This window comes from Mustela lutreola, chromosome 11 (assembly GCF_030435805.1).
Source record: "Mustela lutreola isolate mMusLut2 chromosome 11, mMusLut2.pri, whole genome shotgun sequence".
Classification (NCBI taxonomy): Eukaryota; Metazoa; Chordata; class Mammalia; order Carnivora; family Mustelidae; genus Mustela; species Mustela lutreola.
Window position 1 is genome coordinate 73276962 of NC_081300.1, and position 18127 is coordinate 73295088.

Genomic DNA, 18127 nt, shown 5'->3' on the forward strand with positions numbered 1-18127 from the left:
CCCTTTGCCTTTCAAATGGAGTTTAGCAACAATTTCAAAGGGCAGCAAGGGGGTTAAAAGGAAGAAGATCAGTTCACAAATGGTGTTCCCAAGGTACCTCATCTCAAGGACCTGGGATTCTACTAAATTCAGATCATGATGGCAGAGGGGGGAAGTGAATTTGGACATAGAATCTGCCACTGAAAGTTTTCTTTTATTGTAATTTTATTTACTTCTCTGCTATCACTTGATTATGCTAGAATCAAGCTAAAAAAAAATCTGAAAGAGCCCAACATTATGTACACTTAAAATGTAGGAGATCAAAGTGTTCCGAGGTGATCTGCAGAGACAATTATGCCTTGAGGGATCCCCTGAGCAATTCTGAGAAGCACTGAGGGTCAAGGAAAAGAAGAATCTTTCTCTGTTCTTCATATAAACCATCCTTCTTAGAGATGAAATGCCCAGCAGGGGATTGGGAGAAGGTTTCTAAGTGAGGAATGCAGCCTCCCATTTCCAGATGCACCATCATCCTGTGGCTAAGCCAGCTGACTGCAGAGAAATTATAGCCTGGGAACAGTGAGGGTCTATTGTCAATCTAGTCCTGTCTTTGACACTACCTAGCTGTATCTTGAACAGGTCACTTGACCTCACTGGGCACATCTTGTAGTTTATTTGGTGGGACAGATCCCACCTGCCCCATGGGTTTGCGATGAACTTCCAGAGGAGAGAGAGATGAGAAACAGCTTTGACAATGGTGAGGTTCACTGGGCCATGGCTCCTGTCACTGGCCCACAGAGCTAAAGGTAAATGTAATCATTGAACCTTGCCCCAGCCCGTCTACGTATTACCTGCCCTTCTCATGGTCCAGCAGGCAATGCCACCTCCTCCTGGAAGCCTCCCTGATTCCCCAGCTTGAAAAGACCAACATCTCCTAAACCTCCCAGCCCTCTCTCTGTATTTATACACATATTTCACCCACATCTCCTACAACACTCTATGTTTATGGAAAGTAGAATCTGCTTTTTTGTACCTCCACCCGCCATGCACCTAAACCAGAGCCTGGTACATACTAAAAGCAAAATATATTTCTGCTCAAAGCGAGTGTTGCATGCATAAGTGTATGAGAGGGTGGATGGAGATGGGCAGGACAGGATCAGTGGATAAAAACATGGACAGACAGAAAGGTCAAGGTCTGAAGAAAGGGAAGGATCAGAGGAAGAGAAGATAGTGGAGAAAGGAAGGAAGAAGAGACAGAAGGGGGATGATGGATGGAGGTAAACAGAGGTGGATGGAGGTGGATAGGCTGGACAGATAGGTACTTACGGGACCATGTGTCTGAGGCAGGCAGAAAGGAGGGAGTTGGGGGGAAGGAACACTGATGGGAGATGGTAGAGGAATATGGATTCAGAGAAAGGCATGAGCAGATGAAATGATGGTCAGAGGATGAACAGAGCATTTACAAAAGCCCCACTGCTTTCACCCTGAGTAACATCTGCATGTCTGCCAATACCTCAAATCTCTTAATCTGCACTTTCTGGAACTCCGTCTTGTTCTCCAGGTCACAGATAACCGCCTCCTGCCTCTTGACAATGGCTCGGTCCACGGTGGACTGCTCCAGGTATTCAATGCGCATCTGAGCCACCTGCAGCTGGGGGCGAACCCAAGACATCCATTGGCCACCTGCTGGCCCCAAGTCCCAGCATCAAGACACATACAGGACTTAACCCCAGGCCCATTCACACCGCCTCCTTCTTGGCTCTGATGATATGTGTTCAAGGGACAAGCACAAACTGTCAGTACCCTCCCAGCAGCCCATGCCCTGGGGTCGCTGAGGCTGGAGGTGATGTTTACTGTGTGTCTTCAGCATCTAACACAAAACTTTCAATCAGCAAGCTTCGGGATCCCAGCATACAACCAAGTGTGGGCTTGGGACCCAAGCACATTGATCAGAGTTCAAAGCCAGGCTCTGCCCTTTTCCAGCAGGAGGTACCTGGGCAGTTCGCCTCCTTGAGCTCCTTCTTTCATTTGTGTGTGTGTGAGGACTGATGGCCATTAGTAGCTGGTATATAATAAGCACCCAGCAGAGGCCTCGTGTTGCCATTATTTTTGTGCTGTTGGTGTTACTCACACCTAGGGACATTTGCTCAAGGCCCTGTCACATCGGCAGAAACCCTAAGCAGGTGCACACAACAGTTCAAGAAGGGCTTCGAGAATTGCATGGATAAGAGCAACCCTCTAGCTAATGAGTGAAACTCAGGGGTGTTTGGAAGAACCATGGCTTCAAAGGAAGATTTCACAAAGGATGAGGAAGGATCCTGTCTCGCCCAGACCATCCCTTTGTCCTTGAGAACATTTCTCAGAGGAGGAAAATCTTGCACAGAATGGCTGATGAGTTTCACTGCATAGGGCATGTCTGGAGGCTGAACTGGCATGAGCAAGAGTCAGTGTGTGTGTGTGTGTGTGTGTGTGTGTCACTCAATTGAGTGTGTGTCCACTCAATTCATTTGGTGCACAGCTCAAATGTAGTGAGTAGACGGATGGATGGATGGATGGATGGATGGATGGATGAGGGACAGTTTTCCAGGATCCAAACGGGGAGGTCCCAGAAAGACCCCTTCCTTTCCTCCCCACCACAAGGGCAGCTCTGAGCACGTACTTGTTCTTGAAGTTTGTGCTTCTCCTTCTTGGCTTCCTCCAGCTGTAGCTGCAGTTCTTGGATCTGTCCAATGTCAGTAGCAGACTAATGAGACAAAAAAAGTCACCTTGAGGCTTCACTGGGGACCTACCGCTGGCAAGCCCTTCTCCCCACTTCCACCCTCCAGATGTCTCAGAGCCTCCGTGACAATAGCTCGTTCCAAAGAGTTACTGCTTACATCCTCCCCACATCGTCCATCTCAGTGTCTGCTGAGTCACTCCCGTTATATAAGCCCATGGCTTTGGTCAACCGCCCAGCACACTATCAGACACTCTTGAAAGCCCAGATGGAAATGGGCTGGCCATGGCAGCAGGGCCAGATTAGAAGGGAAGGGGACTCCCGAGTGTGTCAGGTGACTGGGATTCTAGACTTGGATACTGGCCTTGGCCTTTCTGTCCCTCAGTATCCCCATTTGTAAAATGGGCTGAGAGTCTCTGCTTAGCTCCTCTACCTGGGCTTTGTTCAGAGATGAAATGAGGCAGTGGAGACTATAAACGTCCTTTAAAAAAAGGAGAACCAAACTGTTAAGCATGATTATCTCTGAAGAGAGGAATTCCAATGGGCAGGAGGGCCCCTCGCTTTCTATTTTCCACCTGTCTTTATTATTTAAATTATTTATGACACACATATGTGTATACTGTTTCTGTAATTGATCCAATGCAGAAAGTTCCCTTTGACCCAAAATAAGTGTGAGTCACAAAGGCAGAAGAGGGCATAGGTTATTTCTGTGATAACTGTTGTAATGTCAAGGATATAATTGGTTATTTTTTTAAGATTTTACTTATTTATTTGACAGAGAAAGAGAGATCACAAGTAGGCAGAGCAGCAGGCAGACAGAGAGAGGGGAAGCAGGCTCCCTGCTGAGCAGAGAGCCCGATTCAGGGCTCGATCCCAGGACCCTGGGATCATGACCCGAGCCAAAGGCAGAGGCTTAACCCACTGAGCCACCCAGGTGCCCCAAATTGGTTGTTTTTATTATCATTATTCTTTTTTTGGCAGAAATTCCCCCAGATTCCCATCTCGGTAGGATGCATTTGAAGTCTGGCAGGTAACGTATCATGGATCCCCTCTGGGGTATAACGTGGGGAAGATGCTCCTTACTCTTGAAGGAAGTTGCTCTCTCCACCCCCCAGTTATCAGAAAACTGCCAGGGATCCCCATCACTCATCGGTCTGTTTAACCCCAAAGCCTCTGCTGCACCCCATCCTACCACCATGCCTCCTGACTGTGTCCTGGGTCTGGCCACCTACCCACATCTACTCTACTCCCCAGTACAAGGCAGCTAACCCTCTCCCTCTTGTTCTGGTCACTAAAAAATTTGCTGATAATTCCCATCACACATAAAATAAAATCCAAACTCATCTCAGCTTTCGAGCCCCCAGTCTGGCCCTGCTCTGCCGGCCTCGCTGAGCTCCTCCTGGATCATGCTCCCCTCGCTGGCCTCCTTCCAGCCTCTCAAATGGGCCATCTTAGGCCCTTTGCCTGTGCTGTTCCATCTGCCTGGATTACTTCCCGCAACCCTCACTTCCACCCAACCTAATTAACTCCTGTGCCTCATTCCGATCTCCATAAGAGTCACCTCCTTGGGGAAGCCCTCCCTGACCTCCAACCGAGGTCAAGATTTACAGAAACGTGCTCATTTCTTTTCCAGACACTAAGCTCCTTTTGCAAGTGCCCCCGCTCTGTTCTGGGTGATTATATGAGGAGGTCTGCCCAGCCCATTCACCTCATGTGAATGCAGGGACAGCACGTGATTTTCTCAATCCAGTATCTTTGGCATTTCATATGGTAGCAAATGCATGGTGGGGGCCCAGTAATTATTAAACAAATGAATGGATATAGACATAGATTATGGAGAGGCAGATGGATAGATGAAAGGATGGATGGAAGAATGGGTAAGTGGGTGGAAGGATGGCTGGGTGGGTAGGTGGGTGAATGGGTAGGTGTATGGGTGAATGGGTAGAGGTATGGGTAGATGGGTGGCTAAAATGAGGACAGGTGAATGGGGGACGGATGAGCAGAGGAATGGTGAATGGATGAATATTTTGATGGGTAGTTAGAAGGGTATGTGGGTGTGTGGATGTGTAGATATATGTACACATAAATCAAAAAATTTCCTGGTGGAGATGCCTTCCAGGAATGCACACCCATCTGAAGGGGACACCCGCCTCCATTAGGACATGAAATTTCACTGTCCCCATCACTGTAGCATCTATCCCACCCAGGCCCTAGGATCAGAGAGCGGCCCAATCACATCCCCTTTCTTGACATCTTCCCCCGGCCCCCCACGCCCGGGCCAAGGCCACTAAACCTCCTTCCACTCTCCATTGCCACCTGAGCAATGAGGTCCTTGTGCTTCTGCATGAGGTCGTTCAGGTCGTCCTGGTCCTCGTCGATGCGCTTCAACAGGTCCGCTCTCTCAAACTGCAGCCGGTATAGCTGCTCGTCCACCTGGAGGGAGGCAGGACAAGGGTGAGGGGGCAGCTAGAAGGGTGGCTGGGAAGGGGACACCACGGGCCTCAGGAAGAGCCAAGTGGGGAGGCTCACCTGTGAGTGTGTCAGATGAGTGACCATGTACTAGAAAGGATGGTCATGGGTGTGTCCATGCATGATGTGTGTGTGGGGGGGCACACATGTGGTTGTGTGAATGCATATGTGCCCGTGATGGCTAGACATCTGTGTAAGCCCACATGGGCTCACATTTCATGCCTGGGACATGCACGTGAATACAGACCTCTCTGAGTACAGATTCTCTCTGAGGACCAGGACTCTGTTCTGTTCACAGGTCTATTCCTCTCCCCACCCCGCTGTACCAGGCCTGCCTACAGCAGGTGCTCAGGAAATATGTCTTGGGTGGTTGGGTAGAAGTGATGCATATTTTACCTAAGAGGGCATTGATTTGTGTGTCTGGTGATTTTGGAGGTGAGGCGTGCATTCATTTATGTGCGTGTGTGCATATGAATGTTTGTGGGCAAGTTCCTCTTAACCTGGTGCTAACAAAATCTGGAACAAAGGGGACCTTGAGACAAACTTTTGCCTATAAATCTGTGGCTACACTTAAATTTTAGGATTTCACATGTGGAGTAAAAATTTAAGCTCACCTTGTATGCACAGATCAGTGACTTAGAAAGGCACACCTGATTTCTGCCAATATAGTAGATTCATAATATGTGTTCACTTCCCCCATTCAGGGGTGAGCACGTAGTAGGTTCATAATAGATGGCTGGGTCCGTTATAGGAGTGAGCCTAAGTGGGCCTGTGAGAGATACGCTCATCTCCATTTATAAGAATGAACATACACCCGTACAATTATAAAGGCCAAGTCCCTTGTAATGGTGGTAAGCACATAGGAGGACTACAACAGGTGCCTGGGAACCACTTACAGTGGTGAACACACTGTGGGAATACTATAGACATTTCTGTTCTCAGGTAGGGTGCTGAGAAAACAACAGGTTCCTACTGAATACATCCCCACCATGCTGAGCACACAGTAGGTCTACCTTTGCAGAGGTGAACACACAGTCAGCCCTCATATATGCCCTGATACCTTTATAAGGCTCAGCTCATAGTAGGATATCTGTGCTCTCAGGAAGTCCCCAATAAGTGCCCTTTGTCTCTCTTACAGTGTTGAGCACAGAGTGGGCCCATGCTAGCCCCCACAGCCCTGAGCTGGCCCGGGGCTCCACAGTTCCAGGAAGGGACAGGTACCAGGTTCTTGCTCCGGGTCATGTTCTCCAGCTCGCTGTGCATGTTCTCCAGGTCCACGGTCAGTGCCTTCTGCGTCTTCAAAGCATCCTCACACTTGGCTTCACTCTGCTCCAGCTGTGCCAGGCAGGAGAATGAGAAGAGAAGAGCCTCAGAAGGCCGCCTCCTTGAATGCCCTTCCCCTCTGGCTCGGGCCCTCTCCGGTGACAAAATAATTTACAGATGGTCCCCATGTCTTTGCAACTATTCATCAACCCACAACGAGGGGAAGCGACTGCGTTTGCATCTGAGGCGGCCAGATTCTGAGCTACTCAAAACTGAACAGGCACTGTCCCATGAAATAAGGCTAGTCCGCTTTGGTGCCAGGAGCTAGGCCCCAGCCCCACTCAGCGAATATTTGCTGACACTCACTTAGTGTGTGCCGTGAACAGTCAGCCTGGGCCCTGGCCCACCATGGGAGAAGGGGAGTCAGAAACGGACAGCCTCATTGAGCAGCAAAGGAAGGAAGACATGGAGACACTAAGAATACAAGATGAAGTCAGGGAAGGCTTCCTGGAAGAGGTCCTTGAAAGTCAGTAGGAAGTTGACAAGGAGATGCTTCCTTTATTTATTATTTTTTTTAAGAGAAAGAGAGAGAGAGAGTATAAGCTGGGGGAGGGACAGAGGGAAAGGGAGAGGGACAAGCAGGGCGCCTGGGTAGCTCAGTGGGTTAAGCCTCTGCCTTCGGCTTGGGTCATGATCTCGGGGTCCTGGGATCGGGTCCCACATCGGGCTCTCTGCTCTGCAAGGAGACTGCTTCCTCCTCTCTCTCTCTCTGCCTCTCTGCCCACTTGTGATCTCTCTCTGTCAAATAAATAAAATCTTAAAAAAAAAAAAAAAAGAAATATGAGAGGGACAAGCAGATTCCCATCTAAGCGAGAAGCAGGGAACCCTGACACTAGGCTCCCTCCTAGGATCCTGAGATCATGACCTGAGCCAAAGTCAGACTGAGCTATCCAGGTGCCCCCAAGTAGACATCTCTTAACCAGGTTTCAGCATTGCAAACCCCCTTTAAATTGTATGTGAACTTTTTGCCATGGGAGCATTTTCTCAAAGATTAAGAGCCACTGACCTAAACAAAGTTTTTCTTTCCCACTCTTTCCTTTCTCATCCATTCACTTGCCTGCACCCAGCCAGCCTCCTGTCTTAGCAGAGAGGGGCCATCTAACAGGTCCAAGTACCTACACAGCCCCAGAAGATGGTCATGTCCCACTGGAAAAAAACATTCGGTCACAATCCCTAAGTCCATGCTACAGTTGGCAGTTTCCCCTGGATTTCCAAACCCTAGAATCCCTGAGCAGAACACAGCCTCAGAAATCGACTAAGGAGAATGCTCAGGGTTCAGAGAGGGACAGTGCCTTGCCTGAAGTCACACAGCTAGCTGCAAGGAGTGAAGACAGTCGCTTGTATTGTCCAGACCAGCTGATTCTCACAGCCAGGCCACTGCCCCACCAAAATTAATAATAGTAAGGTTGGGGCTTCCAGATAGGGGAAAAAAAAAAAAAAGGCAAGCTAGAGTCCCCGTGAAATGACGTGCATACAGTCTCTGGTCCCTGAGGCCACCAAGCAAGTGGGAGGGCCCCATTGATCTATAAAAGGAAAACAATTGAGCCATTGCGGAGATCACCGCAGGACAACTGACCAAGGTTGGGGGGGCTGCTCTATGGGTAAAACTCCTTTGGGGTCATTTTCATCTCCTTCCAAACTGGGCAGAGAATGTCTTCCACAGCATATTAGGAGCTCAGCCCCTATGTTAGAATAACAACAATGACAATGGAAGGCGGGGAGAATGGAGGTCACCATCAATTTGAATATCTCCTGCCAAGCACCTCCGAAAAGGTTCCGCTTTCCTTTTGGCTTGTAATCTTCATCTTTGAGCTGTGAGGTTCATACTGCTGATATCCCCATTTTACACACAGCTTTCTCACACAAACCTCTAGTAACAGCTCCACCTCACTGCTGGCAGCCAAGGTCCACAAACCCTCCTCCCCACCAGTTTTCCAAGTCCCCAAGAGCAATGTATTCCCACAGCGGGCTCAGTTCCTTGAGGCCCATTCCCCTTGGTGTGGGGGCTGGGACACACAGAGAGTGATGCTGAGCGAGGGGAGCACCATGGACAGGGTGAATCAGAAGTCAGGTATAGTCTCATCCTCCTGCAGGCGGCTCCAGGGCCTCTGGCAAGGCAGGGAGGTGGCAAGGAGAGCTCCCTGCAGCCAGAGGCCTCACTAAGCTAAGACCTGGAAGATGCAAAGAGACAGCCGTGTAGAGACTGAGGAGGAAGAAACAGTGCCCTGAGTGGAGGCAGCAGCTGGTGCAAAGGCCCTGAGGCAGGAACAAGAACAGAAGTGAAATTGGTGCTGAAGGACAGAAAGGTGGCCAGTGTGACTGGACAGCTGTACAGAGATGGGGAGGGGGCAGGATGCTGAAGGAATGGATTGAGTGGGGGTGGGGGGTCGGCACATTAGTGAGGCTAGTGAGTGAAGTGCAGGTTCATTTTCAGTCTGCAGGGAAACCACTGATGGAGGAGGAAGCAGTTAGCACACTCTACCTTGGCTGCTGCGGGGAGGATAGGTTTTAGTGGGCAAGACTGGAAATGGGGCAGCAAGTAAGGACACACCGTGGGGTGTGCCAAGAAGGAAAGGTCTGGGTGGGCAGGAGCAGGTGAGCCATCATGGGAGATGAGGTCAGGTAACTAAGAGTGGAAAGAAGACATCTCACTGGGTCTCACTCCCAGGCCAAACTGCCAGGCTCAGGGCCAAGAGGCAAGTGAGGGCACCGTCAGTAACCGAATAGTGAAGCGCCAAATACGAAGACAGCACTTTCCATCTGCTGAGCCCCTCCTTGAGCTAAGGGTTTTGGCAGTGTGATACCCTGGTCCTCAGAGCCTCCCTCGAGCGAGAAGGCTCCATTTGTATCTCCATTTCCCACGTGGTAGATGGTCAATGATTAAGAAATAATCCTTCCTTTCCCCCATCTCCCTGAAGTATGCAGAGTGAGGACGATTCATCCCCGAGCGGAGATGGACATGGCTGTTAGTGTTCTTCTTAGCTCCTCTGGGTTAGGGATAGGATTCTCTTGGCCGTGATGGGTCTTGGCATTAACAGTTGTACCTGCTACTGTTGTCGGGGGCCATTTCCAGGACACTGTGCTCTCCATCTTGCTTTGTAAAAGCTCCACAAGACCTCTTGGGAGCAGGGCACAACCTTTAGGAACCACCTGGTATAGGAGGACACCGGGGCTCGCAGAGGGGAAAGGACTTGCCCACAGTCACATAGCAGATCAGCAGAGAGGCCCGGCTGGTCCAACCCCAGAGTCCACGCTCTTTCCTGCTGGGCTCCCCTGTGCCTCCTGAAAAGCCCCTCTCTGGAAGGTCTGGGCCACAAGGGAAGGCCAGATTATAATAAAGGGAAAGCTCCTTTGCAGAGCAAACTGTTGGCTCAGTGGCTTGGTGACACCACGGCAGCCACCCAGGCAGGGTCGTGAGGTCCAGGACCGGGCTGGGGACTGCAGAATGTGAGGCAGAGCAGTCGGAGACTAGAGACAGGACTCAGGAGACTGAATCAAGGAATCAGTGCAGTGGCGCCAAGGAAACGGGCACCATCCCAGATAAACAAGTTCACCCCCGAGGGAGGAGGAAGGAAACCAACACTTACTGACGCTGGCTGAGTGCCAGGTCCCACCCGATGTGGGGGTCAGAGCCTGGGCATGAAGCCAGACCTGGAGGATCGGCCTCTCTCAGCGGGTCTCGTAACCTCACACCTCAGTGTTCTCGCCTGTAAAATGGGGAGAGTCCCACCATAGGGTCTATGTGATCCTGCATAGTGAGTGAGCGGAATCAGGGGCGTGCTCGGCACCGTGCCAGGCACTGAGAAAACCCGAGGAGAGTAATTGCAGTTGTCTCTGTTGTCTGTCCCTTTCCTACCCTTAAGAGCCTTACACATTGGCGTTTTAACCCCATCACAGAGGCCAGGAGAATGAAAGGAAATGGAGCCATCGAGCTCCCATTGCTGGGATGAGGCAGGGCCTGGGCTCCCACCATCTCAAGGAGCAGATTCAGGCTTCCTGGAAGACGGGGTGGGGGGCGGGGAAGGTGCCAACCCCAAAGGGGCACCAGCCAGGAGGATCTGGACAGGCAAGACATGAATCCCCATCACCACCCCCCCCCACCACACCCAGCAGCCCCAGATTTCTACTGGGCAGGCTCTGGGTCTGGGCCACTGCTGACAAGCCATCTGAATGCGGAGATTTAAAAATCTCAATTTATGACACTTTAGGGAGTGGGAAGAAATACAGGGCCTTCTCGGGCTGATTTTCCATTATGGATGGCCCGCTGTAAGAATAACTCACTGCATCTTATTTCCATATGGGGGCTGTTTGAGTGACATTTTTATGAAGTCGGGTGGCAAGTCATGCTGGGGCTGAGATCAGACCCTTTAGGGGAGTGACCTGGCCCACCGCCTCTCCACAAATGCCTTCCTTTCTTGGGGGCTCTCCAGGTGGGGCAGCCAGAGAGCAGAAGGAACAGGGCAGCCAGACTCCCCTCAGGAAAGGTTATTGGGTTGTGCTCCCCAGTCCTCATAGCCAGTGTGACAATGAGGATCCTGGGGGGGACAGAGGACACTTCACACCTTTTGGTTCCAAGTCACCATCCTCCCCAGGGATGACCCCTCCCGGATGTCTTGTCAGACCTCCAAGACACAGGGTGGAGAGCGTTAGGGGGATAAAGTCTCTGGTGATTTCCCTCTATTTCCAGACCTGGCATGGTGGTAACAGACAGGTCAAATGACTTACTGAGGGTTTCACAGGTTCTAAGCCACAGACTGGGATATGAATCCCACTCAGAGTCATTATGCTGCATTCCTTCTAGAACAGTAGTGCCCTGGACAGATGCTTTATAGAGGAAATTCTGTGATGTGTCTGCATAGTGTCTGTTCTCCCTTCTTTTGATAGTGTCACCCAATCCTCCCTGGGGGGGGGGGAATATATATATATATACATATGTGTGTGTGTATGTGTATGTGTGTGTGTATATGTGTATATATATATATATGTGTGTATATATATAAAAATATGTGTCTATATATATACACTCACATATATATAGACACATATATGTTTATATATATATATACATACACACACACACATATATATAATATATGTCTCCACCCCCCAAATGTCCATGTTCTTCTGATGGAGTTAACCACCTCCACCCACCAAATGTCCATGTGCTTCTGATGAAGTTAACCACCTGCCCTCACCTCAACACACAACTATGAAGTTTCAAAAACAGCATGTGACTCCACCTAGCTGATCAGAGCACTACTTCCTGTCAGCCAGAGGGCTTCGCTGTGGGACAGTAGCATGGCTGATATCAGGGGTTTTGCTGGGACTACAGAAACAAAGTTCATTCTCTGTGATGCAGGATGTGAGCCTGGAGTGTCTGTTTGATGGCCCTCTTCCTAGCAAGAATGAAAATACTGCCTAGAATAGAAGGTGACATCAGAGGTGCTAAGGCAAGAAACATTTGCAATGACATGGTTGGGGCACCTAGATCCAGCCAAGCCTAAAGGCAGATTTTGCCTCAGAACTTTTCAGATATTTTGGCCAATAACTTCCCTTTTCCCTGCTTGAGCAAATTAGAGCTGTATGGCCGGGAGACAGATGCAGAATCAGTAATCAAGTTAGAGGAGAGAGTACATGTACCAAACAATGACCACAGGTGACAGTGTTCATTGATCCTATCCTGCCAAGGATGTTAGATCAACATAGTGCCATCTAAAACCCTGTGGTAGAATCACAATCCTTCATTCTTTATCTATTCTATGTATGGATCCCTCCCCACAGGAGGATAAATATTGCCCCTTCCTGATTGTTCAATGGGGAAAAGAGGAGGGAATGAGAGTTCTCCCACACTGACTCAATGAGGCACTGTGTGGGCCCACTCGTTGCTCATTATCACTGTGGCCCACAGAAGCCCTGCATGGCAGGGATCAGCCCACTTCGTGTTACAAAAGAGGAAACTGTAACCCGGGTCAGGGGAAGGGTCGTGCCCAGGGTCAGATGCAAGTCAATGGAACTCTGAGCCTGTGCTCTTCCTGGGCCCCCACATAGCCCACTCTGCACACAAGTCTTTCCCTCCTGCTGAGTTCATCTCTCCGCATTCTCTCACAACATCCCCCTCCTTTCATTCCCCCGGAGGGCAATTGAGATTCCCATCACATAGACATCAACTACAACCCAGTGAATAGCATTACTTTCCTATGCAAAGCCATCTGCCTGCTTTAAATACCTGGTGAAAATGTTTGCTTTGGACTTATTAAGCTACTCGATGAGTGGGCTAGACATACGGAAGGAGGCAGGGAGAGGGAAAATGCTGGTATTACAGCTGAGCGATTAGAACCCCAATCTCAGGGTCTGGTTGAACAGCGTGAGGGATTTAAGGATCCCGTATCACAAATGCCACGGGGAAGCCTTCTAAGAAATGGTGTCATTGGCAGGCCAAGCAAGAACTAACCTTCAGTAGGAAGGCCTTCCCTGAAGGGAATTACCAGCATCTCAAACTATAGAAGGCCCTGATAGTGAACAAATTCATTAAGTGCAAACATATTAAAAATGTCAGGCCAGGTCCACCAATGGTCTATCTGGCTCAGGAGCTTGATGACGGTGGCCCCAGGGGGAAATTTCCAAGACCATCTGGCAGTTACTCTCTGTGTCCTTGATCAAACCATTTGAGCATCTATTAAACATTCCATCATTTTCCTTACATTGTGCTAGAGGATCGTTATTTATTGATACATCAGAATGTTTTCTGAGTATTTACTGTTTCCATCTTCTTCCGAGTAAAAATAATCATTATCAGTAGCGGGATAATAGTAACCGCTTTCTGGATGCTTACCACGAATATGTTAATTGCAACAAGTAACAATTCTGTGAAGCAGGTACTTTCATCACCGTTTTATTAAAGAAGAAATTGAGGCTCAGAGAGGTTAGTGAACTTGTCAAGATCACACAGCTTCTAAGTGGTGAATGGGGCCAGGACCTGAACTGAATTTTCAGTTTCAGCTTTTTCTTGTAAGCCCTGTGGCAAGGGCTTCCCACCTGCTTTGTTAAACAGACCTCCTTTTTCTTTGTGGGTTTAAGAGTCCTTCCTTCGTGATAGAAGTGAACTAAATTTGCTGTAGTGAGCATTTCGTGATGCAAATAATTGTCAAATCGCTAGGTTATACAGCTGAAACTAACATACAATACCTAATGTATATACTAACACAATATACTAATATTGTGTGTCAACCACACTTCAATAAAAATGAAAATTTTAAAAATAATTTTTTAATTTTTTTTATAAACATATAATATATTTTTATCCCCAGGGGTACAGGTCTGTGAATCGCCAGGTTTACACACTTCACAGCACTCACCATAGCACATACCATCCCCAATGTCCATAACCCCACCCCCTCTCCCAACCCCCCTCCCCCCAGCAAACCTCAGTTTGTTTTGTGAGATCAAGAGTCACTTATGGTTTGTCTCCCTCCCAAGCGGAGAAAGACAACTATCATATGATCTCCCTGATATGATGAAGTGGTAAAAAATGAAAATTTTTTAATAAAAATTTAATTTTTAAAAAATTTAATTTTAAAAAATTTAATTAATTTATTTGACAGAGAGAGAGAGATCACAAGTAGGCAGAGAGGCAGGCAGAGATAGAGGAGGAAGCAGGCTCCCTGCTGAGTGGAGAGCCACATGTGGGGCTCAATCCCAGGACCTTGAGATCATGACCCCAGCTGAAGGCAGAGGCTTTACCACTCAGGCACCCCAATAAAAATGAAATTTAAAAAAGAGTCTTTCTTAATAGGATCTCAGGACTGCCCAGGTATTATGTGACTGGAACAGACCTCAAGAATTTCCTTCCTGCCTTCACCTGTGATGACAGTGGATTTGGAGTATGCCGATGTTCTCCAAAGAGAGAAAGAAAAATAAAAAAATAAGACTTGGAAAAGCAAGATAAAAAACACATAAAACACCCTCCCTGCCCCCATCCTATCATACCCTCATTTTTATCATATTTGCAACACCCCTTTGTTCCAGCACCCCACGGCTCCCCTAAACAATGCACTGTCGGAGTGTCTCTGGTCTGTCTTCTCGCTAGATAGTCGGAGCCCAGAGGTCCCTGAGGGCTTGCTCCCCTCTGGGTCCCTACGTAGTAGGGGCTCCACGCACATGCCCTGAGGGACAGGGCAAGAGGTCAGCTCAGCACATCACAAATCTGTCCCAGTCTGCAGGGCTGCCTCAGCCTATAGCCCGAGCTACCTGCTGCCCACGCTGCCTGAGCCAGCCCTGAACACCTCCTTGGGAAGCCACCCTCTGCCTGGCTATCCCCAGCTCCTCCTGAGCTGGTCCGGACAGCCAGCTCCCCAGGAAGGACAAGGGGTGGGCCATGCAGGCAGGACCCTCCCTTGCAGGAGGAAATGACCCAGCTAGGGAGAGTGACCACACACTCATTCAGCAAACCTACAGGGGCTGCATCCCAAGTCCGGGCTTGAGCCCCTAGTGGAGGAGTGAGGAGGAGGGAACTTCCTGCCACCAGAACATACAGCTAACCAGAACACTCTCTACCTAACCAAGTGATTTTAAATTTGGATTCCAAGCTAATTGAGCCTGACCAAGTGGACCCCCTCACACTTAAGAGCTCTGTTCATAAAATGACAGAGCTAAGAGAAGGCAGCAGTGGACCTCAAAGTTTATCCCCAGAGCAGGACAAAGTATTTGCAAGATACATAACCAGCAAAGGGCTTACATACCAGGATATTCTACAAATCACTGAGAAAAATAGCCAACAGTTTAAAAGAGGAACACATGGCTTCCTCAGGTATAAGTAGCCCTCCAAAAAGCTTATCCACTTTGAAAAGGCAATCTATCTCTTTACCCATCAGGGTGAGGGAAAATGGAACCTTCCCGACACCTCCTCCTGCAAAATGGCTAAGATGTGAATAAGGAACAATCCCCGGGGCTGACCGGCATGGGATGCCAGTGGGGCACATGTTCCACTGGATGGAGGAAACGTGCCTGCAGACACTTGGTAGAAGCACATGGCTACCTCAGCACAGTTAATGAAACACGTGTACCGTGATCCAAAGACATTACACTTCTAGGTCTACACCCTACAGAGACACACACACACACCCCTCCCTCCCAAATAAAATAACATGGGGGAAAACAGGCATTTAGTAGCTGTATTTGTAATCACCAAGATCTAGGCGCAAGCTACGTGTCCATTGACAGCAAAATGTCTCAACCATGATACAGTCTCAGAAACAGCAAGGAGGACGAACCAACTACTACCTATGATAACATCACGTAGTCTTGTATCCATCCATGTGATGAGGGAGCAGGAGGCTGGCTGAGGACAAAGCAAAAGCTGGCACCTTGCACCCCCTCTTCACCCGCTCCCCTCCATATGTGTAGCATTCCTCAGGCACCCCTGACTGCCATAAAACGATAAATAGTTAACTTGCAGGGATCACAATCCTGCAGAACAGGAATCTCCCTTGCTCTACAGATATCCTAGAGATCTAAACAGGGAGGTTACCTTATCAATAGCACAAATTTCCAGAGGCAAATAACTCTTGGTTCCTGAAGCCCTAATGTCTCCCTCCCCACCATAAACTGGAGGAGGCTGAGGTAGAAAGGAATGTAAATGATAGCAGGATCATAATACCCCACCAAGAATCTCCCAATTATCTTGATGTTAGTGCCTGACCTAAAGACGACATTGATCAGGCCATAATGGCAAGGACTCCCCCCGGCACCTTGTAGGCCCTCCCTAACATGTGAGAACTCTGTTGAAATCTCCCATTCCTTCACCACCTCCCCCCAACCGTGGGGTATATAACATGCCTACCCTCACAACCTGGGGCAGCCGCATCTCCGCCTGCCCATGGGCCCTGTCCCCGTGCTCTAATAAATCACCTTTTGTACCAACGACGTCTTAAGAATTCTTTCTTTAGTCGTCGGCTCCGAACCTCCGCACCCCACCGAACCTGACTTAGGTTCTGGGACTTCATCATTTTTGGCGAGCCAGCCAGATTTCATCACATGGGTGGCGGAGGGGAAGCAAGACCCAGGCCAGAATGCATGGACAGTTGGACAGTAAGAATTCATTCGAGGAGCAATAGGAGCAGATAATCGGGAGAAGTCAGTCAAGCTGGTATCTGGTTCATCACCTCCTCCCCTCAACCTACAGGCACCTTCCCTCATCTTACAATTACTGAATGCTAGCGACGGTGGTCCTATGATGGGCCACTCCCCTCCCCACCACCCCTCCCACCCTTGTTTGCCTGGGACGTTTCTGGTTTTAAAAATCAGAAATCCTGTGTCCTGGGAACACCCCCAGACTGGCACCACATCCAACAGTTCTGGAATTGCAAAGACAGGGGCTCCCATTCCAGTTCCCCCAAATGGAAGAGCAAGCACAACCGGTCTGAATTCTCCCAAAATGTCAGCATCCTAAAATACAGAGAAGAAGAGATTGAGGATCTACAGGCTTGCAAAACCTGAATGAAAGCACTTTTGCACCTGGGGTTGGATCCTGAACATGGAGAAAAATAGCTATGAGGAATATTAATGGGACAACGGACAACATCGGCATCATTAAGCAGCTAAGATCGGGGATCAGCAAACTTTTTCTCCAAGGACCAGAGAGTCAATATGTTTGGCTTTGCTAGGCCAAGAGCGAAAAAATAAAGGAGAGAGAGAGAGAGAGGTACTATCCTTTCCTAACCATTTTAAAATGCAGCCATTTAAAAACATGAAAACCATTCTTAGGTCTCAGGCTGTCATAAAAAGCACAAAAACAAAAACAAAAAACAAACAAAAATCCAAAAAACAAAAACAGACAAGAAATAAGCCTGTTGGATTTGAGCTGAATTAGGCCTACAGGCCATAGTTCATCGACTCCCGAACATGTTATCAGTATGAAATTTCCCATGTTGATGAGAGCAAAAGGGCATCACGTCTGTAACTCCAGTGTGGTAAGATGTTAGATTGATGAATCTGAATGAGGGCTAAACATGGATCCTCTGACTATTCTTGCCACTTCAAGTTTAAAATTCTTTCAAAATATGTTATTTAAAAAAACAAAAAACAAAAAATAAAAAAAAACAGTTCCTCCCCAGCCCTGCGACTTTGGGCAAGTCTCCTATACACTGAGCTTCCTCCTACACACAAGGAGCATAATACTAGCTCCCTCCTGGGGAGAGTCAGGGCTCACCCTGTGAGCTCCCACCCATCTGCAGAGCCCCTGCGGTCTCCAGACCCACTCCCACACTCTGGTCTGAAACAGAAGAGGCCATGCTCACGTGCTGTTCCCTACATTCAAGTGGGTTGAGGGGCTCAGATTAAGTCATGGCATCTTGGGGCTTGGCCCCGTGCCTGGTGCAGCATAACCAATGGTTGCTTGCCATCGATGTCCTCGTTGTCAAGATAGCTATGATTATCCTGGTGGATGGCTTGCCGCTCTGGGGTCTGGCCCTCCACGGCGCTTGACATTAACAGGTGCTTCTGGGGAGACGCGTAGACGTCACTCCCTGCCTACAGCAAAGCCAGCTGTCCCCCGCTTCATTCCTAACAGCATGGGAAGTGTCAATATTTGTGGGTTGAACAGGCCCTTGATAACCATGTTCTTACCCAATTACACTTCAGTTTTTA

General features: G+C 48.8%; 1 protein-coding gene across 1 annotated transcript in view; it reads right to left on the reverse strand.

The window, feature by feature from the left end:
* MYO18B (myosin XVIIIB) overlaps window positions 1-18127 on the reverse strand; it is a 250714-nt gene that overhangs the window by 71220 nt on the left and 161367 nt on the right. Inside the window, exons 35-38 of the mRNA XM_059139951.1 lie at window positions 6383-6496; window positions 5009-5125; window positions 2636-2719; window positions 1490-1627 (exon numbers count right to left, since the gene is read on the reverse strand). Of these exons, the coding sequence (XP_058995934.1) occupies window positions 1490-1627; window positions 2636-2719; window positions 5009-5125; window positions 6383-6496 (453 nt within the window). The remainder of the gene's footprint in view (window positions 1-1489; window positions 1628-2635; window positions 2720-5008; window positions 5126-6382; window positions 6497-18127) is intronic.